The 26,019-nt window shown below is 50.8% G+C and overlaps 8 protein-coding genes across 8 annotated transcripts; 3 read left to right on the top strand and 5 right to left on the bottom strand.

Annotated features, from left to right (window-relative positions):
* Positions 1-137: 137 nt before the first annotated feature.
* On the top strand, positions 138-7,115 carry EURHEDRAFT_513590 (uncharacterized protein; the record flags this gene model as incomplete). The annotated part of the gene is made up of 2 exons (XM_040786185.1): positions 138-479; positions 573-7,115. 2 exons carry the CDS (start codon positions 138-140, stop codon positions 7,113-7,115), a joined length of 6,885 nt encoding a protein of 2,294 aa, XP_040641442.1.
* Positions 7,116-8,056: 941 nt separating this feature from the next.
* On the bottom strand, positions 8,057-8,776 carry EURHEDRAFT_409990 (uncharacterized protein). Its single transcript, XM_040781257.1, has one exon. It carries the CDS (start codon positions 8,748-8,750, stop codon positions 8,298-8,300), a length of 453 nt encoding a protein of 150 aa, XP_040641441.1. The 5' UTR covers positions 8,751-8,776; the 3' UTR covers positions 8,057-8,297.
* Positions 8,777-10,130: 1,354 nt separating this feature from the next.
* On the bottom strand, positions 10,131-12,127 carry EURHEDRAFT_409989 (glycosyltransferase family 1 protein). Its single transcript, XM_040781256.1, has one exon. The coding sequence runs from the start codon at positions 12,089-12,091 to the stop codon at positions 10,457-10,459; it is 1,635 nt and encodes a 544-aa protein (XP_040641440.1). The 5' UTR covers positions 12,092-12,127; the 3' UTR covers positions 10,131-10,456.
* Positions 12,128-12,182: 55 nt separating this feature from the next.
* Positions 12,183-13,862, bottom strand: EURHEDRAFT_409988 (DUF4050 domain-containing protein). Its single transcript, XM_040781255.1, has one exon. It carries the CDS (start codon positions 13,640-13,642, stop codon positions 12,560-12,562), a length of 1,083 nt encoding a protein of 360 aa, XP_040641439.1. The 5' UTR covers positions 13,643-13,862; the 3' UTR covers positions 12,183-12,559.
* A 165-nt stretch (positions 13,863-14,027) lies between these two features.
* On the bottom strand, positions 14,028-17,245 carry EURHEDRAFT_409987 (ATP-binding protein). Its single transcript, XM_040781254.1, has one exon. It carries the CDS (start codon positions 17,048-17,050, stop codon positions 14,174-14,176), a length of 2,877 nt encoding a protein of 958 aa, XP_040641438.1. The 5' UTR covers positions 17,051-17,245; the 3' UTR covers positions 14,028-14,173.
* A 2,366-nt stretch (positions 17,246-19,611) lies between these two features.
* EURHEDRAFT_473969 (LIM domain-binding protein) lies at positions 19,612-22,954 on the top strand. The gene is made up of 5 exons (XM_040785374.1): positions 19,612-20,302; positions 20,378-21,207; positions 21,271-21,558; positions 21,612-21,881; positions 21,935-22,954. The coding sequence occupies exons 1-5, from the start codon at positions 19,990-19,992 to the stop codon at positions 22,460-22,462; spliced, it is 2,229 nt and encodes a 742-aa protein (XP_040641437.1). The 5' UTR covers positions 19,612-19,989; the 3' UTR covers positions 22,463-22,954.
* Positions 22,955-23,158: 204 nt separating this feature from the next.
* EURHEDRAFT_450773 (urease accessory protein UreG) lies at positions 23,159-24,099 on the top strand (the record flags this gene model as incomplete). The annotated part of the gene is made up of 3 exons (XM_040783901.1): positions 23,159-23,334; positions 23,402-23,500; positions 23,559-24,099. 3 exons carry the CDS (start codon positions 23,159-23,161, stop codon positions 24,097-24,099), a joined length of 816 nt encoding a protein of 271 aa, XP_040641436.1.
* Positions 24,100-24,295: 196 nt separating this feature from the next.
* Positions 24,296-25,949, bottom strand: EURHEDRAFT_521480 (WDR46/Utp7 family protein; the record flags this gene model as incomplete). The annotated part of the gene is made up of 2 exons (XM_040786844.1): positions 24,296-25,279; positions 25,329-25,949. 2 exons carry the CDS (start codon positions 25,947-25,949, stop codon positions 24,296-24,298), a joined length of 1,605 nt encoding a protein of 534 aa, XP_040641435.1.
* Between the last annotated feature and the right edge of the window lie 70 nt (positions 25,950-26,019).

The following is a 26,019-nucleotide window of genomic DNA, read 5'->3' as shown; positions in this document are numbered from 1 at the left end:
CTTTCAACATCTTTATTTCGACAGTTCTCGTATCTGTATCGAGAAACGGATCGGCTGCGAGACAACCTCTACCTGCGAAAACCGCAAACGAAGTAATGACCGCCTAAGGAGATGGGCCATCAGCGCCAAGCATACAAATGGAATCATGGCGGGAACGAGGGTATGTGCCAGACTCGGACGAGGAGGATGGGCTGGACAGTCAGGAAAAGTTGAGTGGGGAGGACGAGAAGAAGAAGGTGGTGGATGGGTCGCAGCAATGGGGGTCGGGGAAAGTCGTTGCTCCTGCTACGGCTGCGAGTGGGAGTGGACAAGGGCTACAAAGTGAAGATGAAGGGGATGAGGAATCGCAGGACGAGCTTGTGGAAGATGGAGACGATTTGAATGGGTCTCGACAGGATACATCCGCCCAGATCAGTGACGGACCGGCTGGGAATAAAGGGGAGGACCAGGATGAAAGCGAGCGCCGCGAACCGGCTTCAGCGGCAGAAACACCCCAGGATGACACGACAGATGACGAGGCCGATATGCAGACTACGCCAAATGCGAAAAGGAACAACCGGAATGCCGCTCAGTCTCCTAGCTTGCCTGCCGGCGACGCCAGTCCACCTTCGACTCCGCGAGCCAAGCAACCGGCGAGCGATGAATGGGATGTTCCTGATTCTTCGCCTGATGAACTGCAGACGGAAGTTCTTACCACTCGGAAATCCAACCCCATTTCTCTCCCCCCTAGGCCTGGTCGTGCGCCTAGACCTGCGCCTAGCAGACACTCACCCGAACGAACACCTACCCCTGCACCTACAGAACACGCACAGCAGGCCAACGAAAACGAGGGAGTTGAAGATTCTCCTCTATCCTCTGCGCCATCATCTCTCCATTTGGTACGCCTGGATGATGAAAATGAACAGAATAAGCCGGAAAGCCAGCATGAGGACAACCTGGAGGAAATTCGACCGGAAGACAACTTGGAAAATCTACTCCCTCACCTTGAGATTCCGGATGATGTGCTCCAACAGCTATCCCAACCAGCACGAAGGTCGTTAAGAGAACGCAATCCCATTCAGTTACACCCGTATCTTCTCGAGGACGCCAAATATCAACGCCTTATGAAGGCAGGAGGCATCAAGCCGGTGCGCATAGCTCAAATCCAACAAGCACTACGTGAACAGGCTGCTGCGAATGAGGAGAGTCAAGGCCAAGATTTCGCCAATGCTGAACCCCCGTCAAGCAGCCCGGCTGGTGATTTTGAATTCCCATCTTCTCCTGCAGAGCCTCGGATCTCTGAAAGACGAACACGTCAAAGCACCCCGGAGTATGGCCGTCAGCACGAGTTTCAGTTCCCAGGCTATTTGCCGAGAGTTCCTCGCTCAGCGAAGCGGCGAAAGGTATCACATCCGAATAGGACCCACCATCGCCAAAGGGAACAGCCGTCACATGCTAGTTTCAGCATAGATAACAGTGTCACCAATCGAGGCGACTCAGCTTTTGATATCCCGCTTAGCCCACCACGATCGGGGAGCATCTCTTCAGCGCACACCGTGCAAGCCCAGTCTGGTTTCCGGTTCCCCCCAGGGTTTACGTCGCCTGCGTTGAACACGCCGGTTACAGAACCGAGAACCAACAGAAGAGATATTGGCGATGGAAGCGCCATGGACATGTCTGGCCCCAATGCTGACGTCCAGTCGGTTAGTGTGGGATCAGCCTCTTCTTACAGTCAACCATACTCAGATGTTGAAGATAACCAAGAGGACCAGGAACGCGCTGTCAGAGCTTTGCAGCGTAAGATAAAAGGTGTTCTTCCGGCATCATGGCTTCGACTTGATAAAGAAAAACAGAAGGATAAAATTAGCTCGACCCAAAGGAATCGTGATAGGGCTGCTTCCCACAGACCAGAGAATGCGAAAGGCGTTGCGAAGAAGATCATGAGAAAGACTGACTCGGGGACCACACCAAATGCAAGAGCGCAGTTAACATCTTTGAGTCATCTCGCTGATGACGATAACGATGAAAGTGATGATAGCGACAGTGGCAGACCCCCGATCGAGCAGGATCCGCAATTAACGCTGGCGGATGTGGTCGGTTTCGAAGATCCATCCTTTGATCAAGATTTGGGCGATGGCATCCCAGAGGACAATCGTATTGACGACATGTTTCTGCCAATCCGTCGAGACCCTTCATCTTCCAGCAGAACGCAAGGTGCGAAGCGTCACAGGTCCACAAAGAACGCTATGCACACTGGGAACGAGAGGAAACGGCCTCGTCTTAAACAGCAAACCAGGCTTACCGATCTAGCTTTTGAAGGCCGGAAAACGAAGCAATTTTCTTCTAGGGCTCCCAGGGTTTCCAAGTCTTCCAGGGCCCCGAGAGTCCCCAGATTGGGTATATTGGATGTCCCAGACGTGGTCGAACGGCCTAGACAGGAACAACCAGCCTTCCTTCGTATTGCAGCGCGGCAGGCGCGTTCACGCCGTGATAGAGGGAGACAAAGTCCGACTAGAAAGTTCTTTGACTTAGGTTCGCGGAACGATACGGAAGACGCTAATGTGTCTTTGCATAGCTGGCGACGAGGGAAGCTCCGTCAGACTCGGTTAGAACCACTGCGCAGACCTCAAGTAAGACAGCCTTTAATGGATCTTTCTACTAATGGGCGGGATTTACGACATAGCTCCGAGGGTCACAATATCCAAGAGGCCAGGGCAAATAGTGTCCACATAACAGGAGCGGCCGTCCAGCCTGAGTATAGTATTGTACCAGAACACGTTGCGGGATCGGATGTCCCTGCACCTGTGGCAGCAACGTCGAAAAGAAACATCACGTCGAGAAGGCCTGGGTTACCTGAAGTACAAGGCAACAAATGGATCGTCCGTCGGAATCTTGCTATCACGTCCTTAAAGCGAAACACCCCAAGGCCAGCGGGGTTGGAAGCGGAAAATCTCAGCAGCAACATGTCGTCTTCATCGTTTCAACGATCATTGTCAATCCTCAATCAAGATTATTGGCATAGGCGCGCACATCAATCACAGAGGCCGAGTCTAACACTGGATCGATTTCTTTCTGATAGTGTCGCATCAGCTACTCCACGTTCCGTTCAGAAAGCAGCAATTCCGTCTGAACGATCATCCATATTGAATGATGTTCCACTGAATGCCCAACCTGAACCAAAACGCCGTCAGCTAAAGAAGCGTCCTCCGCAGAGGCTAAACCTTGACATGATTGAGCGCCAGCAGCCACCAACGATCCTGTTCCCTGATCCGGTCCCTTCTGTGATAGACGCAGGTCCCGGTGACACACAGCCTACCCACGGAGCATCTGGAGGTTTATCTGGATTCCAGCGCATGTACACAATTGATTTTGATGTCGCGCCTTTGTATCCCGGGACGTTCTTCCATGAGTCTACATTCGTGGGGAGTGGTGAGTTTGCTCGTTCTCTTGAGCTGGGCTCGCGCGATATGGATAATGATACTGGTCTTTTCCACATGACAATTGGGAGCCGGAATTTCCGCTGGGGCGCTTGGAATGATACCGTATCCTCGGAACTTGGGGCCGCTTTTGAGAAACTCTTTGAACGAATCGAAACAGATAATGCAGCCAGCCCGGAGCCACATTCGGAGAGCTCGTATCAACAGTCCTACAGAACATACAGGTCGATCATTAAATACACCACCGAAATCTTGTCATTCATCGATCCAATTGACAGGTCAGAGTTTGTAAGACGAGCTCATGATCTTGTTTCCAGTCTCAGCGATCATCTCGCGACCTTGACCTTGACCAATCGCAGTACTATCCACCACTTCACGAAGATTGCTTCGTATAATGCAGTATTCGCGAACCAGATATTTCATATTGCTCGCGATGGCTTGGTCAATAGTACTATTGCAAGCGAGGCCATAGAGCTTGTCAAATTGGCTTCCAAACAGGTCGTTGCTTTTCTGTCGAGCCCGTTGGGTATGGCAGATATTCGCAAATGCCTCGATGAGCAACGACTATGTGAAAATCGTGAAGTTGGTATCCGTGATGACCATTCGGCTGTCGAAGCCTACGTTATTGCGCGGCACGTGTTAGGGGGCTCTGATTCGTTCAAGGGATGCTTTGCAAGCTTTGCCGCGGAGGCTTACTTGCTGTCGGATGCCATGGAACTGACCAATTCGAAGGACGTGGCATCACTTGAGAAAGGATGGCATAGCCTCTTGACGACATTGCCTTTCAACGAAATCGACAAGTCTGGAATCGTTCGAGTCGGGTCCCGATTCAGACAAGCGTATGACAATTGGTCGGTTGTCAAGCAGCTTCTGCGCCCCGTTCTGGATGACTACGATCCTACTTTCATGGCACAGCCTATTTCGTATAACAACTACTGTCGGGCTTTGTTCCACCGGTGCTTCCATCTCATTAACGCCTGGGGATGGCGGGATTGCAAACCAATACTGGACACTCTTTACGACTTCTTCGCGAAGAACATGCTCTACAACCTAAAACATGAGGAGAGCTTTGGGTCTCCCGCTTTCTTGGAAGAGCTGGATCGCAATCCTTCGCTGGAGGTCAGACCAGGAGAGCCGTGCTTCCAAGTTCTATTGAAAATTATAGCGAGCGGGTTGCGCTTCATGTCCAAGATATACGATAAGAAAAAGATACGGAATTCCGCTTGGCGACTACTACCCAACCATGGTCGAGTTTATCCCAAGGAGATGCCCATTCGGCATGAAGACCTGGATGCTCTACGGAATCATCACGATCTTCTCTGCACTCTGTATTACGCCGTTCCTGACGGATGCCGCCCTCGACTCGAGGCGATCAAAAACCTTGTGCATCCCGCCAGCTCACACCGCGAGACGTGTGATATCAGCATACGATCATGGGTCAGACTCATTCGGTTCAAACTATCGACTGACGAAGATCCCTCAGGACTGGATCCATTTGCCGATTGGCACAGTTATTTTGTTACTGAGCTCCTGAAGCAACACTCCCTAGCTCGAAAAGAGATTGAGGCGCAAGGTAATGCAGACAGTCGGTTCTCCAAGCACCTAATCGAAAGCACAATATCACAGAACCAGCGGCAAATCGAGTCCTTATTGAAGGTCGCCATTGGTGGGTTGCAGAGTGCTGTACAGTTAGCGCCAACTTTGGACCATGCGCGGACGGTTGTATCCAAGTTGCCTATCAAGGCGGTAATGGGGCTCTTCAACTCTAGAGTTTCTCGTGTGAATACTGTCGTTTCTGAGGCTCTACAGGTCGTCATTACTTATACCCAGAAATGTGATCCTCCTGCCCCAGTTCCGATTTCAGCGCCAGCTCCAGCTCCAGTGTCTACAGATGACGACAGCCAAGAATACGGGGACTGGTCTGCGATTGAAGCCGCCGCCTATGGGGATGATGGAAAGGAGTTGATGCCGATAAACGAGGGGGTTGAGCACGTGGAAAAGGTATTCCACCCTGCCGTATCTCGTCTTGTATCAAATTGCTTCGGCGAAGACCACTCTCCGGAAGACAAGATCCTTTTCGATGTTGTAGACAGCTGGACCTCTGTTGCTCAAGTGCTTGTAAATCACAAATTGCGGCATTGGGACAATTTTCTCGGTCCTTATGCTGGTGATTCCTGGGCATCGCTTCGGTATACGATGCAGACTAGGAAGTTCATGCCTCAATTCCTGGCGAGCTGTATTCGGAAAGATGCTGGTCTTCTTGCTCAATGCAAATCTCTGGTTCTGGGTATGTGGATATCGACATTGGTGGAGAGGACGTCGATGTTGAAGTTCCAGCACCGTTTGACGGAAGCTTTGCTGAATGAGCTCTCCATGGACCCATTGCTTGAGAACCTGCCGTTCTCCAGAGATCGACTCGATGGCTATGCCATTACACTGGAAGACTTCAGCCAACGGAGACTGTCACTCATCTCAAGCCTCCTGTCCAACATGCGCGAGCACCTCCAGAACTTGGAAGACACCAAGAGCCCAACGCTTTCCATTACGAAGCAGGAGTATAGGGAACTTATCCAGAAACTCATGTCATCGATGAAGGCCAACTACCAGGAGCTGGGCAACAGCGGACAATCTGTGCAAGGTGCCTATGTGGACTTTGTCCACCGCGTTGTCGGATTCCTGCAGCAACACTCAAGAGAAATCAGCCCTGTAGATCCATTCTTCACCGATCCCACCTCGTTTCCTCTTCCATCAACAGATCCATCGTACATTGTCGCGAGACTGAAGAGCTACGAGCCAAAACTATCCATTGAGAAGGTAGCAAGAACATTGATCATTTTCGTGCAGGGGGTTTCTGAACGAGCGGCCATCGATGGTCAGCAGGTGTATCTTGTTAACCAATTGCACGCATCCATGACAGATACCTATGAATCTGGGACTTCTGTCCGACCGACGCTGCGGGGAGTCCTGCTCCAATGCGTCTTCCCGGCCTATCTTGAGAATACGTTCAGCAATTCGGCGGCGTGGATTCTAAGTCTTCCCATACTGCAAGCAATCTCGCGCACGCTCAAGGACTTGCCGTTCAACATGGATACGACAGATCCGAACTGCGTCTCGTCGGTGCTCAATATCATCTGCTCCATATTGCAGTCGTCATACCTTTCCCTGCGTTTCATAGCAGATAATCCTGAATCGCTCAAGCAAGCACCCGTCCTAATCACAGCAACATCCTTGATCGAGACAATCACAGCCACCTTACCTACAATCGACTATATAGACCGCGTCACTAGCACGGCGGCCACAGCTATCTCACAAGCTCGTGCTTTTCGTCCCTTCGCCCTCTTCGCGGTCCTTCACCTCCGCGGTCTTTCCTTCGACGACCTCATAGAGGACTTCACCCGTTCATCCAATGCATTCACGGAACGAACACACACGGACACGGCTACGGTCCCCCGCTTCTTCCACGAAACCCGCCACTCCGCATCTCGTGAATTACGAGCGTACATCAATGAGAGCTGGTCCAGACATCAGGGCAAGTATTTCTTTACGCGGCGGGGCGCGCACCAACCACAGGAAGTGGGGATTGATCCTTCAATCATGGTGAAGCTGGAGAATTCACCGGCTGCGCTGTTTGAGGATGCTGTTGAAGGACTACTGAGGGCGTTCAAGAATCTTGATGTTTTTGATGATAAATATGATTAGATTGGGGTTTGTTGACTTGGTTGTTAATGTGTTTTGTAACGACTTCGGCTTTGTCGTATAGTACCAATGATGATATGATTCAGACATGGATTAACAGTGGGAACCGTGGGAAAATATCCAAGGAGCCCTGTCCGCATCCGCACATGAGTACTACCTCATCGCTGTACATATTTGGACCTCGTCAAAAGATTCGACCGTTGGATACAGATGACAGATGCCATGGTTGGCTTTGGATACATTATCCGGTTTCCCACCGGGTAAACCGTCATAAATGCATGCATACAGTGGGGTTTTCTTCAGCTTTCTCAGCTGCGGCTGATAGGGACGATCAAGGAAACTTCAACCTACAGCCGTTGCGTTTTCTGACCTAATGTGCCTGGCGGATTGAAGCGTTGGCAACCAACATGGGCAGGATTGGCTATTGCTTATAGTTGGGTCTTCGGGCGGTCATCCATGACGGTTCATGATGGATATTTCTGGATCGCGTACCGGACAGGCGGCAAGGGCCAGGTAGATATGGATTGGCTGAAGAATGGAAGATATACGATCGTTCATACCAACATTCACGTGGTGTAGGATACGACTTTCTGCCTTGCCGGTAACAAGTTGATCCTGTCGTTTTCGCACATGAATTCTTAAGGGGTAGCTTGTATGAAGGCTTATTGTTTTTCTATAGCAATTCGATAGCAATGAGTTTGTGATATTACTTGAGAGTGAAGCAATCTAATAATCGACACTGATCTTCGTTCGACAACCCCGGCCCTTATCAAACAACAACGAAGCAAGCAAGCAAGCAAGCAAGTTATTCACACGGAGCACGGAGCACGGAGCACGGAGCACGATAAGTCGGAACTTCTTCACGCCCACAATAAAACCACGCTAAACTGAAATCCATCAGGGAGCAACGCCGGAGCGCCGCGCCAAATCAAACAACAAAAACCGATTCGTTATCTTCTCAAACACCACCACATCGTCTTCCGGGATCTTCTGCGCCTGCGCCTGCGCGTCCTGAACCTCCTTGGTTTTCTTCTTCGGCTTCTTCACGATAGTTTGTGGAAGGCTATGGTTTCGTCAACAGTCATTTTAGAGTCCTCATCATAATTACAGGTTGTGAAAGCTTCAGACGAAGCCATCCACACGCCTCCAGAAACATTCTGAAAAGCGCTGCTGTCGGTGGAGATACTAGTACTCTTTGATATCGTTCAGAGTCTGAAATTTCGCAGCGAGCAAATTTTGGCCAATAGGCAAGTGGTTGCATGGGGAGTTTGCGGCTGTTGGTCGAATGCTAGCGATGGGATCCCTCATGTTAGCATCGAACAGACAGGGCATATCTCGAAGCAGAACAGTCCAGTTGGCGCTGAGCCGGGGATGGATGATTTCCGGGCTCATTTGCCCCGCGCCGTGGGCTATGTCCATTAACTGGTATCCTGTGATTCGGCCCCCGGTGACGTACCGTGGAGCTATCTGGTCCAAGCTCGTGGCAAATGAAGTCACCAGGTCTCCGAGTGTAATATACTCCCAGGTAACGAGTTGGGCATCCCTGAGCAGATAGTCCCGAGCGTTTTGGCCCTCGGCGAATGCGTTGGGTGGGGGAACCTGCTTGCCGCCGAAGTCTTTACAATATATTGAGACCATGTAGAGTAATAGGGATGATTCGGGAACGAGCCAGGTGCGTTTTTCTGGGACGTCGTAGAGAATCCATGGATGTAAGTGACTGCTTTGTAGCATGGAATAATGATTTGCACTTGGGGGCATCCGGATAACGGCCGTATTGGTGATGTTAGGATTCCCTTGGAAATGTAGCAATTGCTGTGATTCCTTGGGAGCCCAGGTGGTATTGTAAATGTGCTTATCAGTATCAATAAGTAATTCGCCCTCCATGCTCCAGCCTATATGTGCTGGTACATTGATGAGGAAGTCCAAGTCAAGTGTCTGATACCATTCGCTCCTAAGGCTTTCCAAATCATCGACTTGCAACTCAGCACCGTGGGCTTCTTTCCTCTCATAATGCCACAGAACAGACCCATCAGCCTGTCTTTCAACAGGAACCATAGCCGAATAAGCACCGCACAGAATATACCCATCTTCCACCTGCACAGGACGAGTCACCCCAGCAAGAAGAGACATAATATCAGGTCCCGTTTTGAGCAGCGGCCGCCCCGGTATCAATTGGCTCAGACCATTTAGAAACTCAAATTCATCGAAATCATCGTTTTCGTTGTCGTCATCGTCACAGCCATCACAGTCACCAAGATCAAGAAGGGAAGCCACGATACCAGTATTAAACATCTTTGTCCAACAGCTCCGCAACCAATCCGCTGGGACTAACGGCAGGAGAGCAAAACAGTTTCCTTCCCATGCACCCCAGGATATGCTTATTTGGTTGGTGGCAGGGGTTCGCCGGAGCATAACTAGCCAACCCAGCGCAGCCTTGAGAGTGTTGAGATTCGCTGTGGTCATTGAGGCGTAGAGGCATTCGACGTATTCGGGGCGGTATGTTATCACGAATCCTTTTTCTGTACCCTGTCAGTATAATGATCTCAATCAAACCAAGTAAAGGGGACCATACGACTAAAATAATGCCGACTAGGGTTCTCAGCAGCAGCCAAAACATCCAGCCCTATAGGTCCATAGCGTCTCTCTATCTCCTCTCTCAAAATCCCACCTTGCACATGGCCATCCTCAAGTGTGAGACAGAGATGGGTGAGGTCTTCGGCATTTTCAATTTTGTCGTTCAGATCGATTTGAAGGCGTAGCATGCCCGAACGGGCATCTAGCGGGTGTTCTTCGCCGCTGCCGTTACCATCTACGATGCTCATTTTGTATGTTGATTGTTGGATGTCTGGTGTTGGGTGATTATAATAACTGGCCTCAGATGGTTGACGTAGACTTTGAGTTACGTGGTTTTGCAGTCTTGGGGCTTGGGGATGACAATGTGGTGATGCTTACAAATGTGTTCCACCCTTGTTTACAAGAAAGATGGTATTTTAGTTATTTGAACTATAGCGACAGTAGTCGACATTGTGCCGTTATAAATAAGGATGCAACTGTCAGCATATAGCCATTTGTATGCCAAGGCTGTAATCGTTCTTTTCTTGCATTCAACCTCTACCCATCGGGCGTTAGTCTTTCTTTATGAGATGGTCTATAAATACGGCCATTCTGTCCTCCTGTATTCTAGTTCTTTATATAATTCAATCCCTTTACTTCCTCCCTAATATATCACTTTCATATGTCATCCGGCATACTCCTTACGAACACCCCCGCCTATCGTCTACAGCAAAGACAACAGCAACAGTAAGAGTGCTTATGGTTCAGTCCACAGATATCAAATATCCCTACTACAAAAGAATCCTCCTCAACCCTTCCACAACATTCCCACGAGACATCCACGCTAGCCTCCCTGCAAACCACATCGATCCCACCAGAACAACCCCTCCCATTGCACTAACCGCATACAAATCCCAATTATTCGCCTTATACGCCGGCATCCGCATATCAGCCGTCTGCAGGTGCATCGGCCGCAATTCTTTCCCGTCATCATCAAAACGCAACTCGTTATCGTACATGAGTTCCTCCACCAGGTCAGCCGCATAGTCCTTACGCTTCGCGGCAACGTGGGCGATGCGTTTCATGCGTATGACGTTGCGCTTGTAGTGTCCATCCTCATCGCCATTGGATTGGAGGATCTGTTTTGCTTTGATGTACAGCTCATCAGATGTAAAGTGGAACTTGTTGAGGGATTCCGCGACACCGGCAGCAACAAGTCGCGTAGTATTCGCAATCTGGTCGAAGAAGAAGCCCATGGAGATGCAAGGTTTTCCGTGATAGAGCGCTTCGTTGGCGCTGGAGCCACCGCCGTGGGTAAAGTAGAGCTTGGTAGAGTCGTGGTCTAGAATTGCGCGCTGGGGGGCGAAGAAGGGGAATAACCAGTCAGGGTGTTTATTGTTGATTAGTTCATTTAGTTGGATGGTGCTGTCTTTCATATCGGAGGTCTGGTTTGTGTCAAGATCATGCCGACTGTCCTTGCCAATGGCCCAGATGACTCCGTCGATCAGCTGCTCCTGCATAAGACGCGCAACTCCATTGATGATCTTGACAGCGTCCTGATTAGACACAATGATATGCGTTCCCAGCGAGATATACAAAACCGACTGATGTCCACTTAAAAACGCCTCATAACCCTCATCCAATGGAGTAAACGCAGGGCTCAAAAGCGGCCCCACCGGCATACACGTAGGCGGCAAATCACGCGGAATCTCAAGCCCAAAGAACGAATTGACCAGGACCAAATAATCTGGTTTCTCTAGACGATGCGGGGGCTTATAAACACCGTTCGTCCGACGCATCCGCTTCGTCCAATTCATCCACTTCAGAATAGCCCCCAGACCCATCACCACGACCAACTCGTTTTTGATGCGTAGCCACATAGACGCAGTCTCAGAGGTAAGCGTGCCATCGAGCTGGAAGCCCGGCTGGCCGGGGATGTAAGGGCAAGGTAGCATGAGGAAAGGCATGTTAGGCCACACGACTGCGATGGGTAACCGGTACTCGACGTGAATATCCTTGACTGCATCGACGAAGAAATCTGCAATTATCATGTTGGGCCTAGACTCTGCACTGTCCATCATTCTCTTGAGACCGTGGTAAGTCTGCGGCCAGAACGAATCAAACATGTACTTGGACTCCATTGACGGCCCTAGTCCTTTGGAGATATCCCATGCTTGTGAACGGCGGTAGTGCGCTTCTAGTTGTTTGTCTGTTGGGCCGGGGCCTAGGAGATATACTTTGGTAATGAAACCATATTCTTCCTTTCCCTGTACCCAGCTCTCCTGGCCCTCTAGTGTTGCGAATTCGATGGTGTGGCCGCGCGATGTCAGAACTCTGCCGATTTCTAACAGTGGGGCTGCGTGTGTGAATCCTCCTGTTGTCACGACGAGGAGGATCTTTCGGGGTGGTTGTACTGACTGGTCCATGGTGGAGTGCCGTGGTGAGAGAGTGTGTAGTTGTGTAGTGCTTTCCGGTTATATATTCCGGAAGGATTATACAAGAATGACTCTTTGATTGCACCCCCACTCCAAACACGAGGTCATGCCAGACGGCCATTTCGGAAGATATCATAATTAAAGAACAAACGGTAGATGCAATATCCTATAGTGAACACTGCCATATCTATGACAATGTTTGGCTGCCACGCATACAACACCGAGGGCGGGAAAAACCCAGAAGGATCATAACGAATTACACACTATAATAATAGTATGATATACAAATGCAAGTAAAACCAAGCACATCTCCAGATATCATTAGAATCACTTTGGCCGCCATCAAAATCACAATAACTAGCTTGCGTATAGTATCAAAACCCAAGATAGATCCAAAGTCATCACTCATTTTTTCACATCATAACAATATTTCTTCAAGTCTTCGTCACAGACAGAGCGTTATCTTCCATTCGACGGCCCCGGGCTTCCCGGATGTTCATGATGATGCCCACTCCCATGACTGGACCCCCTGCGATGGAACGGATGATGATGTGGATGGAATCCTGAGAAATGCAGAACCTTGCGCACAGCACTTGCAACACCCCCCTTCTTCTTTGTCTCTTTCTCCGTGCCGTCATCCTTCTTCTTTACCGTCGCGTCGTCTTGCAGGACAATATTGGTGGCGGCAGGTTTCGGCGGCCACTGCCCGTCTGCTTTCCAGCCTTGTACCATGGCTTTTGTCACGTCGGCGAGGTTGATGGGGACTGTTGGGGTGAGGGATTGCACGATGACTTTGCTGTAGATGGAGGGATACATGCTTGATGTGATGGAGGCGCGGATGGGGTTTGTTTCAGAGAGGATGGAAGGGACGATGGGGATGTAGGATTCATCGGCAACGGAGTAGGGTGTCGAGGAGTCTGGAGAGGGTATTTCGTGGTGCTGGTGGTCGTCTTCAGGTAGGGGATCTGATTCTGTGATATTCGACTCGGTAGGTTGCTGCGGTTTATCCTCCTGCGCATCACTCCCAGCAATAGTAAGCGATTCCTCCGTCTTCGCAGCAAGCGCAGAACCATCACCATCCGTCGCATCACCGACACCCGTAGCAGCATTATCCCCACCACCAGCGCCATCAGCCGCATCACTCCTTAACCTCTCTTCCCTCTCATTAATCTCCCTCTTCGTCCTAGCCCCCGACCATGCCTCCCTCCTCTCAACCCAAATCCTCAATCCCTCATTCCACTCAATCTCCTCCTCCACCGCCCTCCTCCTCCTCTTCCTCCGCTCCTCAGCCCCAGACCCCGAACTCTCCCTCTCCAGCTCTGCATCCCCATCATCGCTCTCGGGCTCAAACTCAGAGCACGAATCTTCGTAGTCACGTGGTCGCCATTCCTTAACGTCACGCTCGGAGATCGGCCATGCGGTTTGGAAGCGCGGACCTGTTGTGGTCGTTGAGGGCTCGAAGATCCAATCATTGCGGACGATGTCGCGGATGTAGCGCTTTGCTTCGCGGATTGCGGCGTCGCGGGTTTCGGGGGTTGTCATATTATGGGGGGGAGGGGGGGATATGGGTGGGTATAATAGGTGCGGGTATGAAGGGAGGGGTGACTTTTCCGACGGTGATGTCAAACAATGGAAGATAGCGGAGGTGGACTCGTTCTCGGCCTGAGTCTTTCTTCTCGTTTTCTCTTTTTTTGCTATATGCTTCTCTTGACTAGGCCATAGTAATCTGGGGAAGAGGAAGAAGAAGTAAGACAAAAGCGACAGTGGCGGAGGAATGACAAACGGAGAAAATTGTGTCAGGCGATATACCGCGGGATTCCGCCCCGCGCAGTCCCGAGTTGTAGATGCGTGCCCCTAGTGCGGAGTACGGGTAAATATATATATATATATATATAACTATAGATTTATTTCTATGTTTTGACTATTCGTACATATCGCAGTCGCATCAAGTTCGGTCATGTCGTTAATATTACAGAAAAAGAAAAAGAGAACATGTATAGAAGTTTAGCTCTCGGCCCATATCCCAACCTACAAAAGCCATTCCAAACAGAAGTAAAAGCAAAGCAAAGCATTCTAAGTCCGTACACGCGCTGTATCAGGTCCTCCTTCGTCCCCCTTCGCAGGAATGAATCCCCACCCCGGGCTCTTCTTGCGCCGACCCTTGCGGTCTCCATACTGTTCGTCGAATTTCCGGATCGCGGATAGCGAGGACATGTCTTCGCTAATCGATGCGCTGATTTCTTCCATGCCGCGCTCGAAGTGTGTCCAGGTGAGTGTTCGCCGGGTGGGATATTGATAGGGCTCTGGGCCCTGGTGTCGCGCTGCTGCGTCGTTTTCTTCGCGGACGCAGGCCAGGGCTGCGGATACGGACAGGTTCTTGAGGTCGGAGCCGGAGTATAGGGGTGTTCGACGGGCGAGTTCAGCAAGATCGACTGCTGCGTCTAGGGTTTCCTCCTTGAGATGAATTTTGAGGATCGCCAGACGGTCTTGTTCTGTGGGGAGATCGACGAGGAGTCGTCGCGGGAGACGGCGGAGGACTGCATCGTCCAAGTCGAAAGGTCTGTTGGTAGCGACCATGATGAAGGCTGAGAGGTCGTTCATCCCGTCCCATTCGCGGAGGAACTGGTTGATGAGTTCACGATGCGATGTGCGGCTGCTGGAGCCGGTACGCGAGCAGAAGATGGCGTCCGCTTCGTCGATGAACACCACGCACGGACTTAGCTTCTTGGCTAATGTGAAAATGGCTTTGACGTTCTTTTCTCCTTCTCCGACGTACATGTCGTAGATGTCGGATCCGCTGACCTCGAGGACTGTCGCGCCACTTTCGCGTGCCACGGCCTTGGCCAGGAGGGTTTTACCGGTACCGGGTGGTCCGTAGAGAAGTAGGCCGGGGATCTTGTCTGTCGACAAGACACCGTATGTGAAGGCTTCAGGGCGGATGAGGGAGAGCGAGGTGAGGGTCTTCAGGGCATCGATTGCCTCGGGCTGGACGTGAACATCCGAAAAGGTTGTGCGGATGTTCTTTGCGTCCACAACACCGTTCAGTAGTTTCTTTTCATGGGTATTGCAGGTCTTGCGTAATGATCCTAATAACTTTTCTCTGTCGCTATTGGAGTCCGAAGTTTTCGTTTTCGGTGACCGTTCCTGCAACCACGCATTCTTAACGCGGTCTGTTCGCTGCATCATCTCCAATCCCTTTTGGACATGATCAAAGCCAAATGCTTCCTCCCCTTTGACACTTCCCAATGCGAGCGTGGCGGCCCAGTGTATTTGGCCATACGACCAATACCGCTCCTCAAGCCCGGTTTCCTTAATCATCGTGGGATCTAACGGCCAAACACGAGTGTTTAAAATATCGTCCTTGGTAGCCGATGCATGTTCATTAAGTCGTGTCCGGAGCATTTCTTGCATATGCCGGATGTTGATATCCAAAGTCCGCCGCTTTCTATCTTGCGTAAAGGTCTTTTCAACCTCTTGCGAGCTCGTGGCCGGCGTGATAACGAGCATTTGTGAGAAGTGGTCATCGAACGCATTCTGCATGAGTCTTGATGCATCCTGTGAGTCGGGACCAACATCCTGGGCTGCTGTCCCAATCAGCAACACGCGCGAACCGGCTTTCCGTCGCTCTTGGATAGCCTGTTGCAGTAGGGATACAAAACGGGAACCTTCCCGGGTGCCTTGGATTTCGCCATAGTCCTGAACCTGGACAATGATGTCGCGAGACGGTTCCTGCTTGGGAGCTTCAGAAGAGTCTTTCGCTGGTACTGGCGATTCAGATGGTTTTTGTGCATGTTTGTCAGAAGATGAAAGGAGTTCATTGAGAAGCCGTAGTCGTCGGTCCTCCACCCGGTCGCCGCTTGATTGTGCTCCAGACGCACCGGAAGCGTCTGCAGGGCCGCTAATCGAAGCCACAAGAGACTTCAAGCCAAGCCAGTTCGGCAATGGAATATCTCCAGTGTCTTTCGAGCTTTCGATGGTGATGAATTTCGGCATCCCTGAGCCTGGCCTGAAATTTGACGATGGACCGGAAGTGTCCATCATATCTGAATCGTCGGCATCGCTATCCTCCTGCCAGACCTCAGAAAGCGAAGGCCGGTATACTTCGTACCCAAGCGATCTAATCGGCGAGGTCACGCCGTTATCTGCCAAATCCTGCTCACTGCACAGCTGAGAAATATCCTGAGCGTTGAGCGTCACCAAATCCGTACTCAACTCCTGCGCTAGCCTTTTGACCACCGCATCCAAGAAGACAATTCCATCGTTGCCGGGGTAGTGAAGAACCAAATGCGTCTTCTTAGCCGAAGGTTCCTTTGCATATTTTGCAGGCGGAAGCCGTATTCCTGCCCTAGCAGACGCACACAATTCCTCCCATAATGCTTCCGACAAGGCATACCGGTTCTCCGACGGAGGCTCATCAGCTCCAGGTTGGCCTCCTTCTCCGTCACCACCTTGCGCTTTCTTCGGGGTGTCCTCCGCCTGTTTATCAGTGCTTGTTTTGTCAATAACGACCTGCTGCGGCGCCTGAATCGTAGTTTGTCCTTCACCCTTATGAATAACCGTATTCCGCTCATGAAACCAGTCGGGAATCACAGCAGCCGGCGCTGTCCATTCCTTGCCCGGTTTCCGATTCCTCAAAGCCCTGCGTATCCCCGACCCATAGGGCCCGGGCTCCTTCTTCCCTGGGGCACCTATAGGCGGCGTCGCAGCGTGCGAAGTCTCGTTGTTGCCCTCGGGAAACCCATTCAGCGCCGAAACGTCATTGGCAATATTTTCCGGCACTGGATTCTGGCCTCCAGAAGGATCCGACGGCGTCGAAGACAGACATCTCTGCGAAATATGAAATCGACGCGCAGGAGAACACGACGCGAGGACGGCGGGATAACGACGATGGGCGATAAATCGACACGGACGGACACGGGCAAGTGACGAAAGCAACTTGCCTTGATGCATTGATGAGTACATCCGGGGCGAGCGCAGCCACCGGGATTTTTGTAATTTTTCACAGACTGCTGATGCTGTATGTAGCGAGTGTCTGCATCAGCTGGTTTGGGGGAAACGAGGGGTACGTCAATGTTCTGTCTTTTTTGCTCTGCTGGGTTTCCTTTTCGGGCGGAAATGTCGGGCACGTGACTGATTTGTCATCACAGCAGATTCGAAGTTTTTATATCTCTTCTTTTTGCCGTCAGTTGTACATACAGATATACGGGGTATTGACTGATTGAGAACTAAATTGCGCATTCAGGTTTAGGGAGCTCAAGAGCCAAGCTGCTAAGCGCTCATGTTCGTGCGTAGAGGAGGATCTAACCATAACAATCGTACCCTAACTACGTAGTATTTCCATCTGAACTCCATCATCAGATCTATACCATTTCCTTCTAGGTATGCTATGAGACAAACCCATCCAGGAAAAGAGTAGAGTATAGTGATATTATCTTTCCAAGTTCTTTCTGAGAAAGTAGGAATCGACTGCCAGTGCCTGTGAAGCAAACCTAGGGTCCAAGCAAAGCAGTGAATGGGACCATGACCTCAGAGCAGCGTACAGCGCGTACAATTTTCATCTGTTCTCCTTCTATTGTCTCAAACTTTGTTACCTCATTGTTTTCATCCAATGAGTGGCATAATGCCACCCGTATCACAGAATCAGCTTAAGCTGACACTTACACCAGTAGCTGGAATTGATCATTCAAAACAGCGTCAGCGTCAGCAACAATGAAAATTTATCAAGAACCAACACTATGCACTAAAAAAAATCAGACGAACCCCTCCTCATCACCCTCCAGACAATGCAAGAGCACCTAGACGAGCTCGACACAGAAATTAACGCCCAAAACGCCCGGATCTTACGACTCACAATCCTCGGCAAACCCTACTTCGACATCAAAAAAATGCTTCACCACGCACTTGCGCAGCTTCTAGCGCGACTTTATCATTCAGTCGGACGTTGAAATGACATTAGGAGAGATCCGGGCCATAATTAAGAACCTTGTCGGGTCGCACTGTGGACATGCGGAGGCTGATGCGATTACGTGTGAGACGGCCTGGTAAAGAACTTCGGCCGTTTATGCATATCTATGGCATGCAGCCTGCTATGATTAGGGAGATTGGTAGGTCTTGATTGGTCTTTACAGTGGTCTTGTTGCTGATACATGTTTCATGACAGCGTCGACGGGATATAAGGGTATCAAGAAGATGCTTGATACTGTTGGAGGGTTTCATTTACTGAACTGTTTTCTTATGAGCAGAAGGCCTTTGGTTAGGTTAAGGATCCGGTAAAGGGCGAATTGGGTCAGGTGGTGGTTAGCTGGGATTTTCCTTTCGAGTATTGAGCTTTGCCAGCGCTTGAGACCATTCCTAGTCATGGCTGAGGCAGGCAAAAGCCCATCACCCTTCAAATACATAAATACGATGAAGTCCTACAGTATGCGAGTTCCATTGAGGCTCGAGAAAAAAAAGTAATCCATTAGTCCATTCCAGTCTATCCTAATATGCTATCGACAATACGTAACTCGATCCCTATGCTCGAAGGTCGTTAGCAACATTTCACCAAACGACTGAAAGTAATAAAAGCAATAAAAGTTCTCAGACAAGGTATACTGGCAAGTAGCAGACCAACCGGGAAAGGAAGGTCCGAATCTCTCTTCATGGGCGATTCCAGAGTGTAAAGAAGAAGAAATGGGTTGTCATCTTCGAACGAGCGTAACAGAATTGCAGAAAATGGAAATATGCACCAACCTTATGAGGATTCAGGGTCAAATTGACCTGTCAAGTGAGTGTGGTCTGATTAGCTGCATCATCAGACACAGCGACCAGTCGTGTAGATAGATCCAGTTGCAGTGGGAAATAATGTCACATCATAAATGCGGAACAGACCAGCTGCCCATTGTATAATCCAAAAGGACGACAGATGATGGGAAAGAAGATGAGAGAAGACGGAAAGAAAAATCGCGAAAAAAAAAATATAGCAAAGCAAACCCGCCGCAACAACATTACTCCGTTGCACGTGATATACTTTCCCAGAACAGACTAGCGTGGCGCAGGCGCCGGAGTGGCAGGGAAGCAGTTAAGCGCCTCAAACGAAGAGAAGAAAAAGGCAGAGTCAGAGAGACACTGACAGAGAGAAAAGAAAAGACACGACAAGATTTACGATCGCGCCATGAACCGCTCCGTTGTCGATTTCCGCTGGTGCTGATCCAGATCTCCATCCATCTGTCCTTGTACAGTATTCTGTATCTTCTCCTTTTTGGTCTCTGGACTCTATCGCTCTGCCTCCTTACGCGCTATCAAACGAACCCCTCCATACCGCTTGGACTAGTTCCCTTCTCAGTGTTTGTGTCTATCTACTCTACTATCCTTCTATCTCCATCTCTCAGTCTTACCTCGTTGGAGTCGTCTCCCACTCCCCCGAATCTCCACCACTACCACACTACCGCTACCGCTGCCACAAACCACCACCGCCGCCGCTAGCCACTGCCGCGATCTTTATTCTTTTTTTTTTTTTTTTTTTTTTTCATCAGATTATTCCGTACAGAGGGCTCAAGGAAACATCTTCCGAATATCTGGCGCTTAGAAAGAGTTCGAGTTGAGAATTGCACATTTTGGTCCGATATCGACGCCGATTTCCGTGGCTGCTTTCTTGGCCTCCGCCCCGACGCTAAAAGCGGCCCTGTTGTTCGCTCTGTCTTCCTCCACGTCAGGCGCGCTCTCGATCGTCCCCCAAGACAGACGCCCTCTAGATCTCTCTTTTTTATACCCCGATACCCGCTCTTCCTACTCTATTTTTTACCTCTTTTTTTGTTTTATCTTTTCTTGTTGTTTTTTCTTTCTCCCTCGTGTTTCATTCATTCCTTTCTCGCGCGGGTCCCCGTGCTCGGTGATTTCGTTACCCAGCAATGATGATGGCGCAGTCATTCGCTGCCCATCAAGGCATGCAGCAACATCCTGGTCTGCCTCCTGGTCATCCTATGGCTCACGCTCAACATCCAAATGCTATGCACCCCGGCGCTGGAATGGTCCAACAGGTACACCCCGGTGTGTCGGCTCCTGGAGGACCCCAAGTTAGTCAGGCTGGCCCCATGATGGGCGCCATGCCTCCAGGTGCCGCGACTGCTGGTCCTGGGGGTCCGGTACCCAATGCTCATGCTCTCTCCCACCTGGGCCCGACCCAGGCGCATCTCTTTCAGCAGCATCAATTCCCGCAGAACTGTAGGTGAAACGATTTTTTTTTCTTTTTCTGATTGTGTGACAGCAGACTAATGAGATCCATTTTCGCCTCTATAGTTGCGAACAACCCCCAATTGATGCAACAACATCAACAGCAGCAATTGCTCCGTCAAAGAATGATCCTTCATCAGCAACAGCAGCAGCAACAACAGCAGCAGCAGCAGCAGCAGCAACAACAGCAACAACAACAGCACGGAGCCCTCCCCGTCTCATTACCCAATGGCACGCAAGGCTTGAACGCGGCTCAAATAGCGGCCATGCAGGCAAATCCCGCAATGCGACCGGTCATTCAACAGATGCACCTTCAGCAGATGCCCCACGGACAGCCTCAGATGCAAGCACCACAGCAACAACAACTACTCGTACTCCAGGCTCAACAGGCACAGCAAGCGCAAGCGCAGGCTCAGCAGGCGGGCAATGCTGGACAGCCCGGCCAGCCTACACCTCAGCAACGTGCCGCGGCACAACCTCAAAATATGCATGAAACACAGAGCGTCACTCCTCAACCGCAACCCGGCCCTCCCCCTCACCAAGGAAGTAGCACGCCGCAGTCGAATCCGCCTCAACCGCCGTCTCAACCCCCGGCGCCACAGGCGGCAACCTCCCAGGCCCAGCCGACTCCGAACCCGCCCCCTCAGCAACTTCCACAATCCCAGCAACCAATGCAGCAGCCGCAACATACTCCGCAGCCACAACCGCAACCGCATCCGCAGCAAGGTCCGCAAGGCCTCCAGCAAGGCCCCCAACCCACGCCAGCCATGACGCCTCAGGAGGCGCAGCTGAAAGCGCAACAACAGCAGAATCTTATGTTGCAGCAGCGTATGGGCATGAAGAGCACGACGACCTTGTACCTTAACGCTTTCGCTGAGCAATTGAGTAATTTTAGAGTATGTCGTGTTGAAGGAAAGGTTAAATGATTTAAAAGGGGACGAGTTGCTAACATGGAACAGAGTCGTGATGAAGCTCAAGACCTTCTATATTGGCAAGAATTTGTTGACCGGTTCTATTCGCCGGGGGGGGTTTTGCGACAGGGCGTTTACAACCGCCAATCCGGTTCCAAGCAATTCGAAATATCGACACCCGCCTTAGCACGTTACTACCTGACGCAATTCAACAGCGGTATCCGTCATATCCAGATGCTTGTCGAGGGCGTGCGGGAGACTGCATCTCCGAGCGGTGGTCACATTGTGGAAAGCGCAAAGACTTCGTTTATTTACTGGTTCACGAATGATTCACAGGTTCGTATTCGCACCCGCATGGCAAGGCGATTACCTCTAACTGATTTTTCTAGTTGTTCACGAATGGGCGGTTACGGGCGTACTTTGATGCCAATCATAAAATCGAAATGCTTGACATTGTGGTAATGAATCATACGGAATATCTTCCACGGCCTCAGTTGCAGGCATTGGAGCAGGCCGAACAACAGAAGCAAAGTCCCAAGGTGTCCAAGAACACGGGCAAACGGGGCCAGCAAAAGCAAGCAAACACGCCCTCTTTTAGTTTGCCTGAGTCGATGGTCACAGATCACGGGGTCCCAATTGCAGTATTGAGTTTCCTGGAGGTAGGTCCGTCCTCACCATTTCTATAACCCGGACCAGCTGACCACTCATGCAGGTCGCCGAGACCATCTCGCATATGCAGATGTTGTTTCACCACTCCCAACAGAATCCTCAGATGTCTGCTACGGAGTCACTACGGAATCTCGTTAATACTTTACAAACTCAAACCCTACAAACTCAACAGACCCCTAACCTAGGTTTCATGCCAACACCCATGAATCCAGCATTACAACCTGGACAGCCCCCACGAGGACCTCCAATGAATGGACCGGCGCAGTTTGCATCACCGGGGATGCATCCTCTAGGGTTGCCACAAGGCTCGCCACACATTGCCGGCTCAGCGCACGCTAGTCCAGCTCCTAGTCACTTGGCCGCGCCTGGCATGGTCCCGCAAGGGCAAGTTCAGCACAATGCGCACAGCGCCAGTGCAAGTCCTAATGTGAGCAACAAACGGCGGCGACAAAGTGCAATCAAAGTCGAAGATGACTCTGGAGCACCCGAGGTCAACGGGACTGGGCCTCAAGGAGGAGCCAAGGTGAAGGCCAGTCCTCGAGTGACCAAAAAGCAAAAAGGCGGCGCATAGTCTTCGCAGTCGGTCTTTTTTTCTATTCTATATATTTTCGCATCACCATTATTTGCGATGTCATATTTCAGTTGAAGAGGCGTGGAACTGGCGTACCATTGGATACCAGTGCGAGACTATCATTAATCTTGATTTACGTTTGGGTTTTTCTCTACTTATTGTTTGCGATTCTCCGCCGATTGGACATATTGGAGGTCTCCATTTCTTGGCTCTTTTGGCTTTACCTGCTTTGATATCCTGTTTACAATTGGCGACAGACTCTGGCGTTGGGTTTGATTGAATGTCTGGAAATAATTTCTTTATGTTTTGGAACGGCCTGGACAGCATTGCTTGTCACTTATAATCGTCTATCACTTGTATATCCGGGATTATTTCTCTTTATGGAATGAATGAGGCTTGATACCGGCCATATATACTTTCGGCAATGTTGGCCGAGTCGGCATTCTTTACGAGTACCATTGGGTACGATATTCATACATAGTACACTATCACGATGAATCATTTCCTAATATCGTATGCCGTAGTACTTATTTCCGAATGCGAGTGTAGTATCCGTCGTATCTTAACAGCCGATCCGGCAGTCTCCGCCGTTCACGGCGTCAACGATATAGGCCCCGCATCCCCTCACCATTTTTTCTTTCCCTTCCTTCACACTTTCTCTCCCATAACAAACCTTACAAAACACAAGACCACAAAATGTCCCACTCGCACGACAACGGTATCTCCCACTCGCACGACCACAATGACCCCTTCAACGGCCACGGCCACTCGCACGACATCCTCGACGGCCCGGGCTCGTACGCCAACCGCGAGATGCCCTTGATCGAGGACCGTGATTGGAATGATAGAGCGTTTACCATTGGTATCGGAGGGTATGTTCTTTTTCTTCACTTGTTGATTGATTTAATTGGTTTAGAGGTGTGTAGCTAAGCGAAGCAGACCCGTTGGATCAGGCAAGACAGCCCTGATGCTGGCACTCAGTCGTGCCCTCCGCGACGAGTATAACATTGCTGCTGTCACGAATGATATCTTCACGAGGTACTCCCCGCCCCTCAACCCCCCTCAATTCAATACATAGATGCTAACAAAGAAACAGAGAAGACGCTGAATTCCTAACCCGCCACAAAGCCCTCTCCCCCAGCCGCATCCGCGCAATCGAAACAGGCGGCTGCCCGCACGCCGCTGTCCGCGAAGACATCTCCGCAAACCTACTCGCCCTGCAATCCCTCCAAAAGCAATTCTCTACAGACCTGCTGCTCATCGAATCTGGCGGCGATAACCTCGCGGCGAACTACAGTCGTGAACTCGCCGACTTCATCATCTATGTTATCGATGTTGCGGGTGGTGATAAGGTTCCGAGGAAGGGTGGACCGGGGATTACGGGGAGTGATTTGTTGGTTGTGAATAAGATTGACTTGGCGGAGATTGTGGGGGCGGATCTCAGTGTTATGGAGAGGGATGCGGCGAAGATGAGGGAAGGGGGGCCGACTGTTTTTGCGGAGGTGAAAAATGGAAAGGGAATGGGGGCTATTGTGGATTTGATTCTGAGTGCGTGGAAGGGGAGTGGTGCATATGAGGTTAGTTTGGGGAGGTGGAAGGAAGGGGCGCCGAGGGGGTCTGGTAGCGTCGACGAATAGATCTTTTTTGAGGGTATTGATGGAATTGTTCAATACAATTGTTGATGTTATGTATCTATGGCTATCCATTAACTAGTCCAACGCCGAATATGCAGAACTTTTTGACATGACTGAGATCATCTTAGGGTATCTGATTACTTCCCCAACAGAGAAAGAAGCAAGCAATGAATGAAACAAACACAAAGCTCGTAGAAGCCTACAGCTCCTTCTTCGCAAACCTCCCCAACGCAGGCCCCAGCGCCTCCCTCTCTGCCTGCACCTTGTCTTTGGTCCTCGCAGCATGTTCCTTTCGCAACTGCTCCGCCTTGAGCCTCCGCTCGTCGATAACATTGCTGCGGCCCTTCTTGCGCAGATATTTCCGCAAAGCACTGTTCCTGCCTCTCCCGCGATTCTTGATTTTCTCCATCGGATCCGGCGCCTTGTAATCCGGATCCCTTGCCTGTCGCTCTTCCTGGTTTTTCTGGTCTCTGATGGTATCCAGTTTTCCGATGAAGGTCGGGTCTAGCGAGATCATGTCTGGCTGGAGCTTGTTGAGCAGGCCGTGGACTTCGGCCTCTTGGCGCTGATGCGTGTTTTCGTAGGGGTTTGCCTCGAGGGCGTCGTAGTTGGGTTCTCCGGCTCCTGGGACGAGGAGGGATGCGAAGCCCTTGTCGTGCGTGACACCTAGGACATCTTCGTAAGGACACCAACGCATGTTCTCGATGCGTTGGCCGTCGCCGCCCCAGGCCATGTAGGGGCTTTGCACTTTACCCTGGTCTGCCTGTGCGGCGTCGAAGAGGCCCCGCCAGACGCTGACCTGTGTGCCCCAGCCGACAGCTGTGAGACCGCGGTCGCTGATTGCGACGGAGGAGCCTGGTTGGTAGCAGGAGTAGGAGTGGACTTCACGGAACATGCGGATGTCCCAGACGTTCATTTTCTGGTCCTGGCCTGTTGACACCATGTAGCGGCCTTGGCGGTCCATTGCGAGGGAGCGGACGGGGCCGCGGTGAACGAGGGCTTTGACGAGGGGGGCTTGGGAGTTGGGGGACCATAGGGTGACGGTTCCATTTTGGTGGCCGACGTGGAGGATTGCGTTGTAAGGGTTTTGAGCGAGGGCTGTTGGACTGCCTAGGCGGGTGGGGAGCTCTGCGACCATTTGGCCGGTGGATGTGTCGGTGTATTTGAGGAAGCCGCTCATTTGCTGGTCTTATTAGTATGCTGATGTATAATCAGTGAAAGAGGAGACTTACCGCGCTTGCAAGAAGAAAATGGTAGGGAAGGAATTCCAAGAACAGCGGTTCGAGGTGCTTGTTGAGACAATGCAGTTCGACACCCTTGTGATCGTAAATATAGACGTTCCTCTTCTGCGCGACAGCAAAGAACTGGTTATTATGCAGCCACTTCGCATCCCGAACAGTCTCATTCAACTGCAACTCGCATCCCAGCCTGCCATTCCGCCAATCCATCGTCGCAACATGCCCTTTCCTCCCAGCCAGCAGCAATTCGCGCCCATTACGAGAATAATCCGCGCGATACGGCCCGAGATCCTCCAACTTCAACTCAAATCCCTTCTTCGCCGTCTCAATCCCAACATTCTCCCGGATATCGTCCTGGCGAACCTTATACGTCCTCTCCAGCTCTCCCTCGGGCTCGAGGAAACCCGCTTCATGTTCCAACAGGATCTCGGCATCTTTGGCCTTTAGAGTCGCATCCTTGACTTTGTCTTCGACGGCTTTGAGGTTTCGCTTGAGCTTTTGGTTCTTGATTGTTCGGGTTTGGACTGCTTTGCCGCGGCCGTAGGTTTTTTGCGCTTCGAAGAGGCGTCTCTTTTCTTCGCGGTTTTCGGCCGGCGTGAGGGCTTTGTCAGCCATGGTGTCAATTACTCCAATATAATAAGGATAAGAAATAAGTCAAGGTAGTCAAGGTAAGATGGTAGCAAAG

The sequence above is a fragment of the Aspergillus ruber genome, assembly GCF_000600275.1.
Source record: "Aspergillus ruber CBS 135680 unplaced genomic scaffold scaffold00005, whole genome shotgun sequence".
Taxonomy (NCBI): Eukaryota; Fungi; Ascomycota; class Eurotiomycetes; order Eurotiales; family Aspergillaceae; genus Aspergillus; species Aspergillus ruber.
Note: the sequence above shows the minus strand (reverse complement) of the source record. Positions and strands in the feature narration are given on the sequence as shown.